A 15,344-nucleotide genomic window follows, 5' to 3' on the forward strand; every position below is an offset into this window, starting at 1 on the left:
ATTTACCATCAGCGCTTCTAAAAGGTCATTTCTGTGTCATCAGACCAGAAGACCCAAGTGCCTTGACTAGCGCCAAGCGGAGTCCACAGGGTCCGTATTAAAACAGCTCAATCATGCACCGAAAAACAAGGACTGCTGTAACTTTACTCAGGTTTTCAAGCAATGAAACAAACAGTAACTACAGATTCTCAAGGTGGATCAGATGGAACTAAAATGAACAGAAAGCCTTCCCACCTGACTTCTCTCTTGGTAAGCACACACCAACATGGGATCCTAAACACACCTACGTGACCTTGTAAGAGTTAAATAAACCAGAGAAAAGGAGAGCCCTTACTGGGCATCTTCCCAATCTCAATGAGGCATTTCTGTAGAGAAAACAAGACCGACTTAACAATGTCCCACAACATACACCTTACCTTTTAAACTAATAACGTTCCTATCACGACCGCAGTTCCCTTCGCCGTACAGGATAATGGTTGACAAAGGACTTTTATATAATGTCACCTGTCCCTACCCCGTGTCTGAATTAGGTGGCTATTATTACAACTCATTTATGGGTAGAGGAAACACAGCCTGGTCAGGGCCACTGAGCGACTCAAGGTCGGGCTTGGTAACCTCCTCTCGGTGTTCTCTCGCTCTGCTTCCATGCTTTCAGAATATTAGCTGTAGGACTGACTTTGGAATTAGTCTGTAAACCGCACAAGTAATAAGTCTCGACGTTTCATGAAGCTTGAATTGTATTCGTTTCCTTAAGATCCAAAATAAAATGGATCCAGCGAGGTCTCCAGACTTTGGCTTTGAACAACTCTGCTTTCACAAAAACAAACTCAAACTATCAGCCTTACCCCCAGTAGATGTGCAGCGTCTGCTGAAAAACTGACCTAGCATTCTGTCAGATATTCCTTTGAAAATGATCTTTTTACTCTTCCGGGCTTTCATCGGAGTAGGTACCCGCTCCTCCCAAGGTGACACAGGGAAGGAAGACACCCTTCTGTACAACAGGCGATGCTGGTTGCTGAGTCCCTCCTGCTCCTCCGGAGCGCCCCCCCCCCCCCGCACTTCAGGCTCTCCACCCAGGTCAGGAGGGGAGGAAACCCAGCCCTGGCCACACAGGAGGAGTCTGGGCAGCTGGGAAGGGGCACAGGGTGCTGAGGCATGCGTCCCCGACCAGGGTGACGCCCCAGAAGCAGGGACACCCACCAAAGGGTGGCTGCAAACCAGTGGCCAGCACAGAGGTCAGTGCGCAGGTCAGCGCCCAGACGCACGTACTCTGAAAGGTCAGCCCTGCAACCGCCTCAACTCCGGTTCCTGGTAATTTGCTACATGGACGGATTGGAGCAGAGGTTAAGGGTCATCTCGAACGGCAGACTCGGGGGCAGGGTCGCAGGGCTGGTTACCTAAGGAGGCGTACGAGCCCGGAGGCAAGGCCGCTGCGGAGCTGAAGGGCGCTGCACCGGGAGCCGAGGGGACCTTGGATTTGGCGCTGGCGGCTGCGTTCACGTCTATGTCGCTTCGAGAGCGCTGCAGGGACCCCGTGGTGGACACGGATTTGCTGCTGACTGTGGAAGCTGCGGGGGGAGGAGGGAACCTCAGCAACGACGGTAAGGGCCACGTGAGAATGTTAGACCTGTATCGCTGACGCGTGCCCTGCTTCTCCTGAGAACAGGAGTCAAGCTCTGACAAAGGCTGGAGCACACAGCGCCGGCCGACAGTGTCCCCTGCTCGCCGGACACAGCTCAGCCGATGCTGCAGGAAGTGACAAGTGGCCGCAGCTCCGCAAGCCCCTGTCATCAGAGACCATAAATCCCACAGAAATGGACCACGTTTCCAGTTCACGTGAGCAGCGAAGTAATGAAAACTCGATCATGTCTCGCCAGGGTGGCAGGAAGGCACACCCCGAGCTGGACGCTCCCCCTCTCGGGAACATCCCCTCCTGTCCTCCCACAGCCGTCAGCTGCCTGCTGCTCGGAACATCCCGAGCGGCCCCCCGCTCCCCCGGCAAGTGCGCAGAGCACAGAGGCGCCCCCCGCGGCAGCTCTGTGCGCGAGGACAGGTCTGCTGGCCTGGTGGGAGCACGGGGCACGGCGGGCCCTCCGCAGACCCTTCCAGCCGCTGCTCAGCCCGCCCCAGGCTCAGGGCCTCCCCCGCGGCGCCCACCTTACCTCTGGAGGTGGCACTGCCAGTAGGGCTTCTCTTGGCGGAGAGCGGCCGACTGGAAATAAAGGGACACGTCTATTATCAAAGGTGCACTGTATCTGCATTGATACAAATACAATCTACAGCGGGAGAATATGATAATAAAGAACGGCTTCAGGCTTCCCAGAATTCTACAGGTACCTTGGACCACAACCTTACAAACCCCCGATTTCGGAAAAGCTTTAGCATTATATTTTGGACTATCTTTCAAACACACGGAGGGAAGTCTTAAACAGCAACAGGGATCAGAGGTACTGAGAGAAGATGGCAGCACGTTCAGTCCCAGGGTTTGAAAGCCCTCCCTTTCCAGAGCTGTCTCCAAGTTAACGCTTCTACTGTCTTAGAAGACACCCTGAACAACTCGCTTGTGTTACTCCAAAACTGCGTTCCAGGACTGCCACGTAAATTTAAGTACAAACTACCTGCCTCAGGGACCAGGGCCAGGGGCCAGGCCACTGCCTCAGGGACCAGGGCCAGGGGCCAGGCCACTCGCTTCTCACCATCCCCACAGCATCTTCCCCAGCACCAGCCTCCACCTGAATTAAGGGCGAATGGTAACGGCACGCAGACGGACAAAAGCACAGGGAGCGTCTGCGTGCTCGTGCAGCCCATTCTTCACAGCCGGGCCCTTACTTGAGACTCTCCTGCGAGCTGGAGGATGAGCGGTCCGACTGGGGCAGCGACACCACGCTGTCCGAGCTCTTCAGGTGGCTTTGCAGAGCCCTCTGGTAGGAGGGCTCCAGAGTGTGGTACAGGTGCTCCGCTTCTCTGCTGAAGTGACTGTGGAAACCCCAGTAACACCTGGAAAACACGCAGCCTCCTGTCAATGGGTATGCACCCGGGACGCTGTCAGGGAGGGACCCCCCCCCCCCGCCCCCCACCGCCAGCTCCTGCGACCGGCGGCAGCTGCGGCCTGGGGAAGCGTGGGAACCGCGGAGGTCTGGTGGATCCTCACTCCCAGCTCCCGTCCTTGGTGACTCCGGTCCAGCTGTCTGACTCTCAGTCGCATTAATGAAATGGATAAAATGGAAATTAAAGAGCCTGACCCGCAAGACTGGGAGCCTCAGAGAAGATGGAGCCGAACCAACGAGAACGACACCCAGAATGCGAGGGGGACTCGGTCATGGACGCTTTTATAAATGCAATGTGACGCTCCCTGGTTCCAAGTACTGAAAACGGCTTTAGGTAACGAGAACAAAAGAAAACCAGGACGAGGCTCACAGCTACTTGAAACCTGTACTGTGTTACGATCAAAGGACAAGAAAAAACTGGGGTGGAGGCACCAAATACAAGATGAGGGTGAAGAGCAGCGTACGCAGACCGTTCACAAACCCGCTCCTCCTAGTTTTTACTTTTTAGCCACGGCTTGTCAGGTCCCTTCTTTTGGTAGGAACTTCCCAGCACGAGATTGCAGTGAGCACTTGAGGGTCAAGCGGGAGTCCTCCACACACTCTGAAAGCAGGGAACTACGGCTTAACTGAGAGAGCAGTCGGAGCAGGAAGTGCGAGGTCAGGGTGTGCTCGTGCAGCCGAGCAAGTCCGCAGTGTTCCAGGACGTAAGGACTGGCTTTAACCCGTGTCAATTAGAAGAGCCGGTCGACTACGAAAGCGCAGAGAAACAGCCACAGGGCAAAACGGGAAGCTCTTTTTCTCTCTGAGCTGCCCGAGAGGGAGGACATCTTGGCGTCAAGCTTCAGCTACTTAAGGTCACGATGGCAGCTTCACCCGCAGGATGGCGCTGCACGTGGAGACCCAGCCTCACGGCCGCAGCATAACCAGTCCTGACGGCCAGACGGCCCCAAACGCGAGCGGGGACAGCGAGCTGTGGTCTGCGATCAGCCCCCCTCCCTCCTGGGGGTCTCACTGCCCCGGCACGCCACCCCACCGATGCCTGCAGAGCTGTGATCCCAGGGAAAGGATCTCCGTGAGCGGGATTCTTCACGGCAAGTCAACAAGCCACTGGGACCCACAGAGCTTAGCGAGTGAGAGACAACACGGGGCACGCAGACAAGTGCTTTGCCGGCTCACGCAGCAATTTCTCATACATTTAAAAACGGGCTTTCTGTGTCTACCTCAGTCCACTTTATGTTCAAATAGTACCAGTCTTTCAGGCCTGGACACTCAACTCAACAACCCTCGAAACAGAAAACTAGAGAGACATTTTGAAATGGCCTTTTGGGTCATATTTAAAGGTCCTGATTAACAAAACATGTCCATGTGACTTAATAAGCTTTCATGAGGCGATCTGGACAGGACACCTGAAACATGAAAGTAGTGAATCGGGAGAGTGGTGTTCAGCCAACACTTACTTTCTGGCTTCTATCCGTGCTTCCGAATCAGCGTCATGTATTCCCTTCTTTATTGTTTCCGCTAATACTGATATGTGTCTGGATGTTTGGAAGACAAAGCGGGAACAATCATCAATATATGGTCTTATGCGGATACAAACAGGTGTTGAGAAATAACTCCCAAACGGCAACGTGGAAGGTATAGGCCCTTTGTGCCCAGAGAGTCAACAAACACGCAGCCTAGAAAATCAGCACACTCCGCAGACCTGCTGACTCATTCACGATTCTGTCCCGGTACCTATTCCCACCCCTTCCCCACCTAAGCACCTGATAACCCTACTCTCCTGGGACTTTTTTTTTTTTTTTTAAGTAATGGCTGATGTATTTCGGGCCATGCTTACTTAGTTCAATCTTTTATGAACTCGAACAACAAAACCCTTCCTTCTCCATGGTCAGAACAAGTTTCCATGGAAATTATAATGGGCTAGTAATGATCCTGATACTGCAGAGACTCTCTGCATCACGTTTCTGTAATTAAAGAATGTTTTTTCAAGTTCCACTACATACATAACATGAACAATTTTATGAAATTATGTCTCTGTTTTACACACAGGTGTTCTCTTAGTTACGTTCTACCCTAGCTGAGAAGAAATCGTTAAACTGTCTCGTTGAATATTGAACGGTTTTAAGAAAAGGGCGATGACTGGAGTGAAGAGTTTCACAGGACAAAGGCGAGGCACCAGTCTTACCAGCACCCCACCTCAGTCCTCAGTCCTTCACTCATCCAGCAGGCATCTGGTGAGAACCTGCCAAGCGGCAAGGCTGAGCGGAAGTGAATAAACACATGAGGCCACATCTGAGTCAATCACGTTTTCCTGCCCTGCTCACCTGGCCCCGGTGCTCAATCCCTCATTCCACCTTCCCACTCTAAATTCCAAAACTATCACCAAATAAAGAGGATATAATACCCAAGCGATTAAAGAACAAGAAAGTATTTTTTAAATGTGTGACCATCTTCTCGATCCAAAGTATTTTCAGATGAACTTCCACCTCTGGGAGGCCTGGCTTTTTCGTCTCTGAGCACTGCAGGACTCAACTGGACTCCAGGCGTACTCATGTGTTAAACTCCCACTACTCGTAACCTGTTTAAGTATGTTGTAAAGTTCTTCACAAACTACACAACACACCATGAAAAACCGGGTGGCACAGTATCATCATCTATCAGCTCCAAATATAACTCAGAAAGAATAACAGGCACCTAAAATGGACAGGAACTAAAAATGGCAAAGAAGGAACCTCAAAATAGAGGCAAGCTTCTGTAAGAATTCTGCATCATGAGGATGTGAAACTTACCACACACCAGCCTGAATAAAGAGAAAACTGCTGACTTTCTGATACAGAGGGATCAAAAAGAAAACTTTCAAATGAGTGAAATTCCTTTAAGGATTTTCAAAGATACCCCTCGCCTACTAAGAGCAGCTTTAAACCTTTTTTAACTCGTTGGGACTGACAGGATGCCAGGCAGCAGATCAGAGCCACTGCAGAGTGAGTCCTGGCCGTGCAGTGTCCCGGGGCACCCCGGGGCACACCTCAAGGCTAACGTGACAGTCAATGGAGCTCACTCCTCACATCAGCATCAGGAGAAATAACACCAGTAATCACGCAAATAAGCACTTGGATTCCTTCACTTCTTGTAAAAAGTGGGTTGGACCACTCGCTGAGATATTAAATCTCAAGATTCAGTTCAGAGGGAAAACCAGCAACTCAGATGCTCACCGTTCCAGTGAATGTGTCTGCCATTCTTGTAAAAGTAAATCTAAAAATTCAAAACAGCGCCTGAAAATTGTGAAGAGAAAAAGATGTAACTTAGTCATTTGTATGTTAATGAAAATAAAAGCTTTTTTCTTAAGTGACCCAACACTACTTTTTATAATTGATAAATTTCTTCTATTTTTTTCTTTTTTTTTCACGGTATGCAGGCCTCTCACTGTTGTGGCCTCTCCTGTTGCGGAGCACAGGCTCCAGACTCGCAGGCTCAGCGGCCATGGCTCACGGGCCTAGCCGCTCCGCGGCATGTGGGATCTTCCCGGACCGGGGCACGAACCCGCGTCCCCTGCATCGACAGGCGGACTCTCAACCACTGCACCACCAGGGAAACCCTCTTCTATTTTTTTTTTTAAGATTTTTTTTTTTTGGATGTGGACCATTTTTAAAGCCTTTATTGAATTTGTTACAGTGTTGCTTCTGTTTTATGGGGGTTTTTTTTGGTTTTTTGGCCACGAGGCATGTGGGATCTTAGCTGCTGGACCAGGGATCAAACCTGTACCACCTGCACTGGAAGTGCAGAATCTTAACCACTGGACCACCAGGGAAGTCCCATCTTCTATTTTTTTTATGATTCAAAAAATGGAACATAAAGATGGAATCAGAACTGACTGAAAAAGCAGATCGAAATAATTAAGCACCTATGGTGGTCCTGAAGAAAAATCACAAAGTTATAGGGACAGGATACAGGAGAGTTCCCTTCAAATCAGTAACTTGGGCTTCATGGCAACCTTACTGAAAGGGTGTATCACTGTTGTTGGTTTTTATTCCACCTCAAATGATACATTAATACAGGAGCTACAGGTGCACAAAAGATCTGAGTGCATTACAGATTCAGGGAATTAGTCTTTGCATTAATTCCAAAGAATGCCTTGTACAAAGAAAGTAAAACATACCCTGGAAAACAAAGTGTTTACCCAATTTTCCTGCCAAGTATTTAAAACAGATTTTTCTCTAGCTACTTGGCATTTTCCTCTCTGCAACCTTTCAACATCCTTTCTTCTCACTTCTGTGACCTTTCTTGGTCTGATCTGTACACAAAAACAATGCTGGTCTCATCTCCTTTGGATTACATCACCACTTCGGGTCCTACCTCGTCATCATTTCCTTTTTCTAAATTCCAGGATAACTATCTTTGTAGGAATAAATATTATTAGACTTAAGGAACCCACTCAAGGAAATAAATCAGAAGGCAATCTTTCTCTAACGATCAGACTTTCTTTCCCATGATCTTCCCAACTCAAAACCTCATAATCCACACAATTAATCACTCAGTAAATCTTGAATAAACCCTTCCCCTATGCTAGATGCCAGACATACAATGGTAACCGAGACACAATCCACCGAGCAAGACAGACAAGGAACCGTTACCACGTGATGTGCCGGGAGCACAGGGGCTTCAGAGGGCTCAGGGGAGTTGCACAGCTCAGTCCCAGGGCTGCTGCTAATAGTGGGGGCCGGGGGAGCGGTCGGCGAAACAAATCTTCTCCAAGGAGAGACACTGACCTCTGCCCACACCCTTTCTCACCACCGCTGTCCCCCACCCCCCTGCCCCAGCCCAGGCCACGGTCACTCTACCTCTGCCCTTTGTCCATGTCATTTCCTGGTGTGGACTTCCCTTGTCTCTTTATGTGTGTATGCATATGTCTACGTTTACTTATTTCTTAGTGAATCCAGCCATCTTTAGTGCTAATTCTTGTCTTCAATGTGTTTCAGAACAATCTATTTCATCGAAAATATCCCATGTAAATTAGGTTTTGTCTTCAACTTTTTAGAAGGCTAAAATCATATACAGAAGTACATCGATGTTGGCATTATTTAAACACTCTGCATTACTTAAGCACATCTGGTTAGAACTTCTATCTTTTCTTCACTGAGTCGTACTCCTCATTCATAGGGCAGCTCAGTCTTTTTTAACTTGCCTAGGAGGCTTCTAGGGAATATATCAGCTAGTTTTAATCACTGCCCTCTGAATTCCTAAATCCACGATACGTACGTTGCAACTCGCTCTTACATTGCTTTGCATTATTGTTTTTAATCTCCCCAACTAAATTATACACTTCTTAAAGGCAGGGAGATTGGGCAATCCATTTCTTACAAGTTCTATGAAGTGAAGCTAGCGACAGGCTGAATACAGGACAGAAAGCGCACTGCCTTGGTTACACTGCCCCCTCTGGCTCTCTTTTCCTTCCTGAAGGCAGAGGGACTGGGCCCAGATGGTCCCTAGTACTCCTTTCAGCATTAAGACACATGGCTCTGACTAAACACAGGAACGCCAGTCTGGGTGTGCGGCTCGGAAGCCGGTGAAGGGGGTGGCATGTCTGCTGTCACAGTGACTGCACGTCGCTACTCAAATTCAGCACCACAGGCTAGAACTGTTAAATGCTAGGGACCGAAGTGTTACCGCCTGAGTTTCTTATGTTGACGCCCTAACCCCCAGTATGATGGTATTTGGAGACAGGGCCCTGGGGAAGCAGTGGGGTTCACGGGGCGTCCTGAGAGTGATGCTCGCCTGACGGGATTAGTGGCCCTCTAAGGAGGGCGCTCCCCGGCCCCCGCCGCCGCGAAGACACAGCAAGAAAGCTGCACCTGCAAGCTGCTTCCATGAGAACCCAGCCCTGCCGGACCCTGACCTCAGAATTCCCGGCTCCAGAGTGGTGAGAAAATACCCGCCTGTCGTGTAAGCCGCCCTGCGCACGGTATTTCTGTTACAGCAGCCCAAGTTGGCTGATATGCTAAATATCCTGTAACGTTCCCCACAGAGATGTGTCGCTTCACCAGAGGAACTGCCTTGCCCAAAGCAAACACGCTTTCCAAACTGCTCATGGAAACCCAAATCAACAGTGACAATATAACCACAGCAGAAAATTCTTAGGATGGCTGCCATTCACTGAGCTTCCACCAAGCGTCAAGCCCCTTCTACCGAAGTGACTGAGAACCTGCAGAACAGCTCTCTCCCCAGCACGTGGGAAGTCCCCCACCAGCCCGCACCTCGATGGCCAGGCGCTGGCCTTGGGGGGTTGGGGGTGCCCGGAGCTGCTCTGCCCCCGAGGGCGGCTGGACTGTGGGTCAGCGACAGTCCACCGAGCCACGCTGCTGGAACAGTCAGCCTTTTTGGTGGAAGGAGAATGCGTCTTTCTCCCTGGCTTTACGTAGCTGGCTCATTCCCCTCTGTTCTCCCTTGCCTTCCACGTGGCTGGGAACACGACGGCGATGGGGGCCGCCTCATGCTTGGAAGGATCCCCCCGCCTGTGAAACCCTGGTGGGTCCAACGTGACAGCCCAGGAAAGGAGAGGAACAGCGGGCGGACAAGGGGCGGCTGGGCTCGACGCCTTGGAGTGAAGGGCCCTCTCCTGGGCTGGATCAAGACACAGAACCGCAGGAACGGGGCTGAGAGGCTGCCTGCTGCCCAGGCCGGCCGTTCATTTACCCCACAAAGCTCCTGACCTAGTCTACTGAAGGCTTCAGTCCATGAATCCTCTGAAAACCTACACAAAACGTCTGTGTATCTACACTTTCCTGGGAAGAGGGTCCACAGATTTTAGGACTCGAAAGTCTCTGAGTCACCAGTCCAGACCCACAGATCCGAGCTGGAAGCACAGAGCCCTGATCCCACCCGTGGGCTGGGGCAGCTCGGCAGGACCCAAGACAAAGCCCCCGCGGGCCACCCAGGCTGTACCTTCAGGGTCTACCTCCCCTCAACATAAGAAGCTCGGGGGGGTAACACTGCGGTCCCTAGCATTTAACAGTTCTAGGCTGTGGTGATAAATCTGAGGAGCGACGTGCAGTCACTGTGACAGCAGCACAAGCAAGGTCAGGATTCAGAGCGCCAGGAGTCACATCAGAAGCCGCAAACAACACACGCCTCCCGCGTATCTATGTTAATATAAAGAACAGCCGCTGATCTTCACAATGTTTCTTCCAGGCGGGCAGCCATGGCCTTCACTCGGGGAATGGGGCAGACCAATGACAGAGGCAGAGGCACCATCGCAGGAAGAAAATGCGCAGGGGGTACACTCTCCCTCCCCCCCGCCCCTCCCACATAACCCACACACACACTCGCTCTCACACTACACACACAGACAGAAGTAACAGGCCTTCCAAATTAGCTTTCCAGACAACTGAGATCATGAGCCTTCAGCCCAAAGGCATCTGTCACAGCAATCGTAAATCATATTAACCATTTCAAACATAAAGTTTTTTGCATGGAGGTAAATTTGAAATTTGTTTCGGTTTTTAAACAATTCAAAACTAATGAGAAAAATTCTTTAAAAACTTACCTTCTAACGGCGACAGACTTGGAGGTACAGTTGCTTGTTATGATGGGTATTAGCCTAGGGATGTGTGTGTGCTGCGGAAAAGAACAAAAAACAGAGGCGAACATTTGAAAATGCAGAGCTAAGACAACCACTTCTTTACTAACCTACCTAAAGCACCTGCATATTCAGATTAGAATTTCACTGAGTTTAAAAAGGAGAAAGACTTTCACTGGATATTGCCAAAGGGCATGACAGAATTTACAGAGCCAAAACAGGCAATGTGATGACAAGTAAGTCAGTCTAAAATCAAAACAAATCACTGGTATGAAGTCTAAATTACCTGAGCAGTAGAGATCTGAATGAGTAAAAAGCAGTCAGCAGGCCAATATAGTTTAATACTATTTCAACAGAAATGTCTGATAACGGCTTTTGGTTTAATACCTGAAGTAGGCAGTGCAAACAGTAAGAACTACAAATAATATGAAGTAAGCAACCCACAGTAATCACGAATATTCTGGATAGATTTCAGTTAACATCAAGACCCAGTTTCAAGGGTTGCCTCTGGGGAAAAGGGACTTGACAGTGGGGAGAAGGTGATGCGCAGAACTTATTAAGCCTTTGTGAACCATTAGGTTTTACTGAAAATCTGCACGTAAATTACTTGGCTAATGACTTGGATTTAAGTAAATGAGTGTTTTGAAAACTTAACTGAAGATAACATTTTGTTTCTGGGCTTATGTACAATTATTTAAATAAAATGTCAGGCGAATAACAAAACCACAAGCACAAATACCTAAAATGGAACAGCTGGGGAGAGAAGAACAGAAGTGATACCCGGACACATAAAGAACAGAGTATAAACTCAGAAGCAGACACCCGTGTTCAAATGTCTAAAACCAATGACGGTGGATGAGCAACACCTCAGTAACTATACATCACACCCACAGTTCACACTAGGGAACGTAAAAGGCTCATGTGCGATAGTTACGTGGGGTAAAAAGGCCAGTGTTGTACGTACGGTATTATTCCATGTACATAATCACTCAAATGGAAAATGTCTCTGATAAGTGCTTATCAACCAGCAATATTTACCACTTGCTTAGTCTATGTACGGCCCCAAAACATACTCACCCGAATGATTAGCCTAACAGCTACAACACCAGAGGTGGCCATAATTTTGGCACTGTTCGGAATTAAATTAAAGATCGTTGGCATAATGGCTTCAGCTCCATGGTCAAACTTGTTCCCCAGCACTGATGACAGATGCCTATAACCAGAAATGAACACTGAACTGAAGTCATAGTTCTTTCCAACAGTGTAGCACATAACCCTCTTAACATTTTAGAGCCTTCATGTAAAGTTATCTAAGGATAAAGGACAAAGGTCTAAGTAAAATACTCTACAAATACTTCCAATGTGCATATAGAGGACTTCGCAAATAGCCACTAGCCCAAGAGTTTGCTATTTTTTTTAAATAAAATAAATCACTTCCAACTAATTACTCTTAAAATAGCAAAAAACAAGTTAGTCATATACTGATAAAACACAAATATGAAAAAGCTCTTTCACCCCCTTTTTTTCTTTATTTTTAACATACAACATTCACACTTCAGTGTCTCAGGTCAAAACTTTAAACAGCTGCAAAGCCACCTTACTATTGCTGCTGCTCTGATATTCTAACATATTTTCTAAGACAGAAGTTTTAGATACTGATACAGGTTTAGTGAGGATAAAAAAAAATTTCCCCGCAGTACATGCCTTTAACCTTATAGCTACAGTACTCTTCTAGAAACAAACATTCTAATAATCATGCTATCACCTGCCAGCAAAATCAGTGAAAAAGCTGAGGAAAAAAGTTTACAAAATTTCATTTTTTCATATTATTAATAACTGCTTCAAGTTTAAAACAGAGGCTTCAGAGCTAAGTCACTGAATAAAATTTAAAATCTGTCACACTTAACATAACTGGTCAGGACTATTGTAAAAGTGTTAACAGAAGCGTAACTGGAATGGGTCTTGGAGACCAGTTGAAAGTTCCGTGAAAGAAACCCAGTGGGCGTATTCAATGAACCATCTCTGAAGCACCGTCATGAGGCTATTTTATGATGTGAGAATCGGGAGCATCGCAATCCTTACCCCAAGGTGATACAAGCCTCCCGCACTACCTGAGAGCGCAGATCCTTAGCCGATAGTTTAAAGGCTCCGTCCAAAAGACGCAAATGTTGGAAGAAGTTATCATACTCAGCAGCACCAGCCAAAAGTAAAGATCTAATCTTTTTTAGCTAAGGGGATGGAGAAAACGAAGAGACAGACAAAACAATTCTTAGAACAGAATATACAGAACAACAGAAGCCATCAAATATTAGAGATCAATATCAAAGTTAAATGATACAGAGTTTTCCAAAAAGAATTCAGCCAACTAAATAGTTGCTGATATATCTAGGTATCATAAATAAGAACTAGTAATTTTTAAAATTAGTGTCTGTGATAAATGGATTACAATTCTTCTGTAAAGCGTACTTTTTAATGGGAAACAGTTTAGTGGCTTACACATGCTGTGATGCTAAGGATAGAGTAACTAAGGATAAGTAACTAAGGATAGAGTAGCCTGTAAAAGCGCCTTCCCTGAGCTCACCTTCCCCCGCACCCCACTCCAACCGCCATTCACTCAGTGAATCATAGGAAGAAGCGACGCTACAGCCTTTGCACAGTACGCGCCACTGCGTCTTTACTAAAGGGCCAGTGTGCATCCAAAACAGACACACAGCAGTGTTCCCAGCCCTCTTCCTGCCAGACAACCAACGCATGATCGCTCTCCTCAGAAAAGACACGCCTTCACGTAATGCCCCTGCACTTTGATGCTCGGCCCACTTCTTTTCATTAATCCACTTTTTTTTTTTTTCTTTGCGGTACGCGGGCCTCTCACTGCTGTGGCCTCTCCCGTTGCGGAGCACAGGCTCCGGACGCGCAGGCTCAGCGGCCATGGCTCACGGGCCCAGCCGCTCCGCGGCGTGTGGGATCTTCCCGGACCGGGGCACGAACCCATGTCCCCTGCATCGGCAGGCGGACTCTCAACCACTGCACCACCAGGGAAGCCCCATTAATCCACTTTTAAAAACAGAGGGAGCAGAAGTGCTGTGAAGAAAGCAAGGGATAGAGAGACACACACTGAAAATGTCACTAAAAAGCCGCTCTCCTGGCCAGTGGTCACAGAACTACATCTTTACTGAGGTCGTAGGAGCGGCGGTCGTACCACAGGTAGGTCTCTGCTAAAAGTACAGGATACACAAGAAGATAGAAGCTGGCATGTTTGAAGAACAGAAGTGAAGTAATCTACTAAAAAGGCGACGTGTAAATATGGAAGCTTATATGTAAAATATTTACTACTTAAAATTCATCAGAGCTGCACCCCAGTTTCATAACAAAGTATTCAGACCGTGTAAATATCGAATGCAAATGTAATCACACAGTCAGTGGCTTACAGCGGTTACTCTTTGCTCCCAATCATGCTTGTCATCAGATAATATTTCCCTAATCTTGTTTATGGACTCCTCAAGGTCTCGGCTGGAGTAAATCTGTAAGAAAAATTAATTTACAATCAATAGGAGAAAATCTACAGAATAAACAAAGATTATTCCTTAATTACCTGAAGTCAAGGGCACTTAGTGAGCCCAGTAAAAGAAATTATTTCATTTTTCAGAAGGGCCTTCAAGATAACATCTAGTCAAGTTTGTCTTAGATTGAGCTTCTTTCCTGCTCTGAATGCATACCGACTAGATCCGATGCCCACGTATGGATAACCTTGCCTCAAATATGGCTTTACTATAAGTTAACAGATAATTTCATGTACAAAAGAGAAAAAAGCCCACTGGGGAACCGGCAGTGATGCACAAGTCATTGATTACTCTTAGCATTTTTTGTAACACCACATTATACAGGCAGACCTCGGAGACACTGCCGGGTCGCTTCCAGACCCCTGTCATAAAGTGAATACCGCAATGAAGCAAGTCACACGAATTCTTTTGGTCTCCTAGACTGTAGTCTATTAACTGTGCAATAGCATGATGTCTTAAAAAAAAAAAAGTGTGCATACCTTAATTTAAAAATACTTTCTTGCTAAAATATGCTAACCATCCTCTGAGTCTTCAGTGAACTGTAATCTTTTTGCTGATGGAGGGTTTGAAATATTGTGAGAATTACCAAAATGTGACACAGAGACACGAGGTGAGCAAATGCCGCTGGAAAAAGGGCACCAACAGACGTGCTCGACGCAGGGTGGCCACGGACCTTCAGTCTGTAAAACTGCAGTATCCGTGAAGCACAACAAAGCGAAGCGCAACACAGCAAGTACGTCTGTACTTGCAACTTTAAATACTTTTAGGTCTGCTCTCTCATTTATCCTCACATATTACTCATAAGATGGTGAGGGGGGGGGAACCAAAAACAACCAAGAGTGAGGCATGCTAGGAAGGTCAAGGACGTAAGGATGGTCCTGAGCCTAAAACACCTGTTACCTGCTTTATACACACACACGGCAACGAAGCAGCAGGTGACAAGGGATTCACACAGACACTAAGCGCTGTAGGAATCCAGAGCACGGACACCTGATGTAGCACAAGCCCCGATCAACGAGAGACAGTGCTGAGGCACAAAGCAGTCTGAAAAGTGTGGCTGTACCCCAGCTTCTGTCAATCAACTGTGCCGCATCTGTTAGGTGGTACTTAAGGGGAGCATCAAGATGGAATAAACTAAGATTTTATGAAACAATTTTTTGCAGT

At 47.6% G+C, this 15,344-nt stretch overlaps 1 protein-coding gene across 11 annotated transcripts in view; it reads right to left on the reverse strand.

The window, feature by feature from the left end:
- Positions 1–15,344, reverse strand: part of CLASP1 (cytoplasmic linker associated protein 1) — a 267,451-nt gene that overhangs the window by 101,388 nt on the left and 150,719 nt on the right. For 10 of the 11 annotated variants that reach the window (XM_073807807.1, XM_073807809.1, XM_073807803.1 and 7 more), the window contains 9 exons: positions 14,049–14,141; positions 12,703–12,848; positions 11,698–11,833; positions 10,588–10,658; positions 6,260–6,319; positions 4,505–4,582; positions 2,830–2,997; positions 2,163–2,212; positions 1,398–1,568 (listed from right to left, as the gene is read on the reverse strand). In XM_073807807.1, the coding sequence (XP_073663908.1) occupies positions 1,398–1,568; positions 2,163–2,212; positions 2,830–2,997; positions 4,505–4,582; positions 6,260–6,319; positions 10,588–10,658; positions 11,698–11,833; positions 12,703–12,848; positions 14,049–14,141 (973 nt within the window). The remainder of the gene's footprint in view (positions 1–1,397; positions 1,569–2,162; positions 2,213–2,829; positions 2,998–4,504; positions 4,583–6,259; positions 6,320–10,587; positions 10,659–11,697; positions 11,834–12,702; positions 12,849–14,048; positions 14,142–15,344) is intronic. The other variant, XM_073807810.1, reaches the window with a different exon arrangement.

Source organism: Tursiops truncatus, chromosome 7 (assembly GCF_011762595.2).
Source record: "Tursiops truncatus isolate mTurTru1 chromosome 7, mTurTru1.mat.Y, whole genome shotgun sequence".
In the NCBI taxonomy this organism is placed as follows: domain Eukaryota; kingdom Metazoa; phylum Chordata; class Mammalia; order Artiodactyla; family Delphinidae; genus Tursiops; species Tursiops truncatus.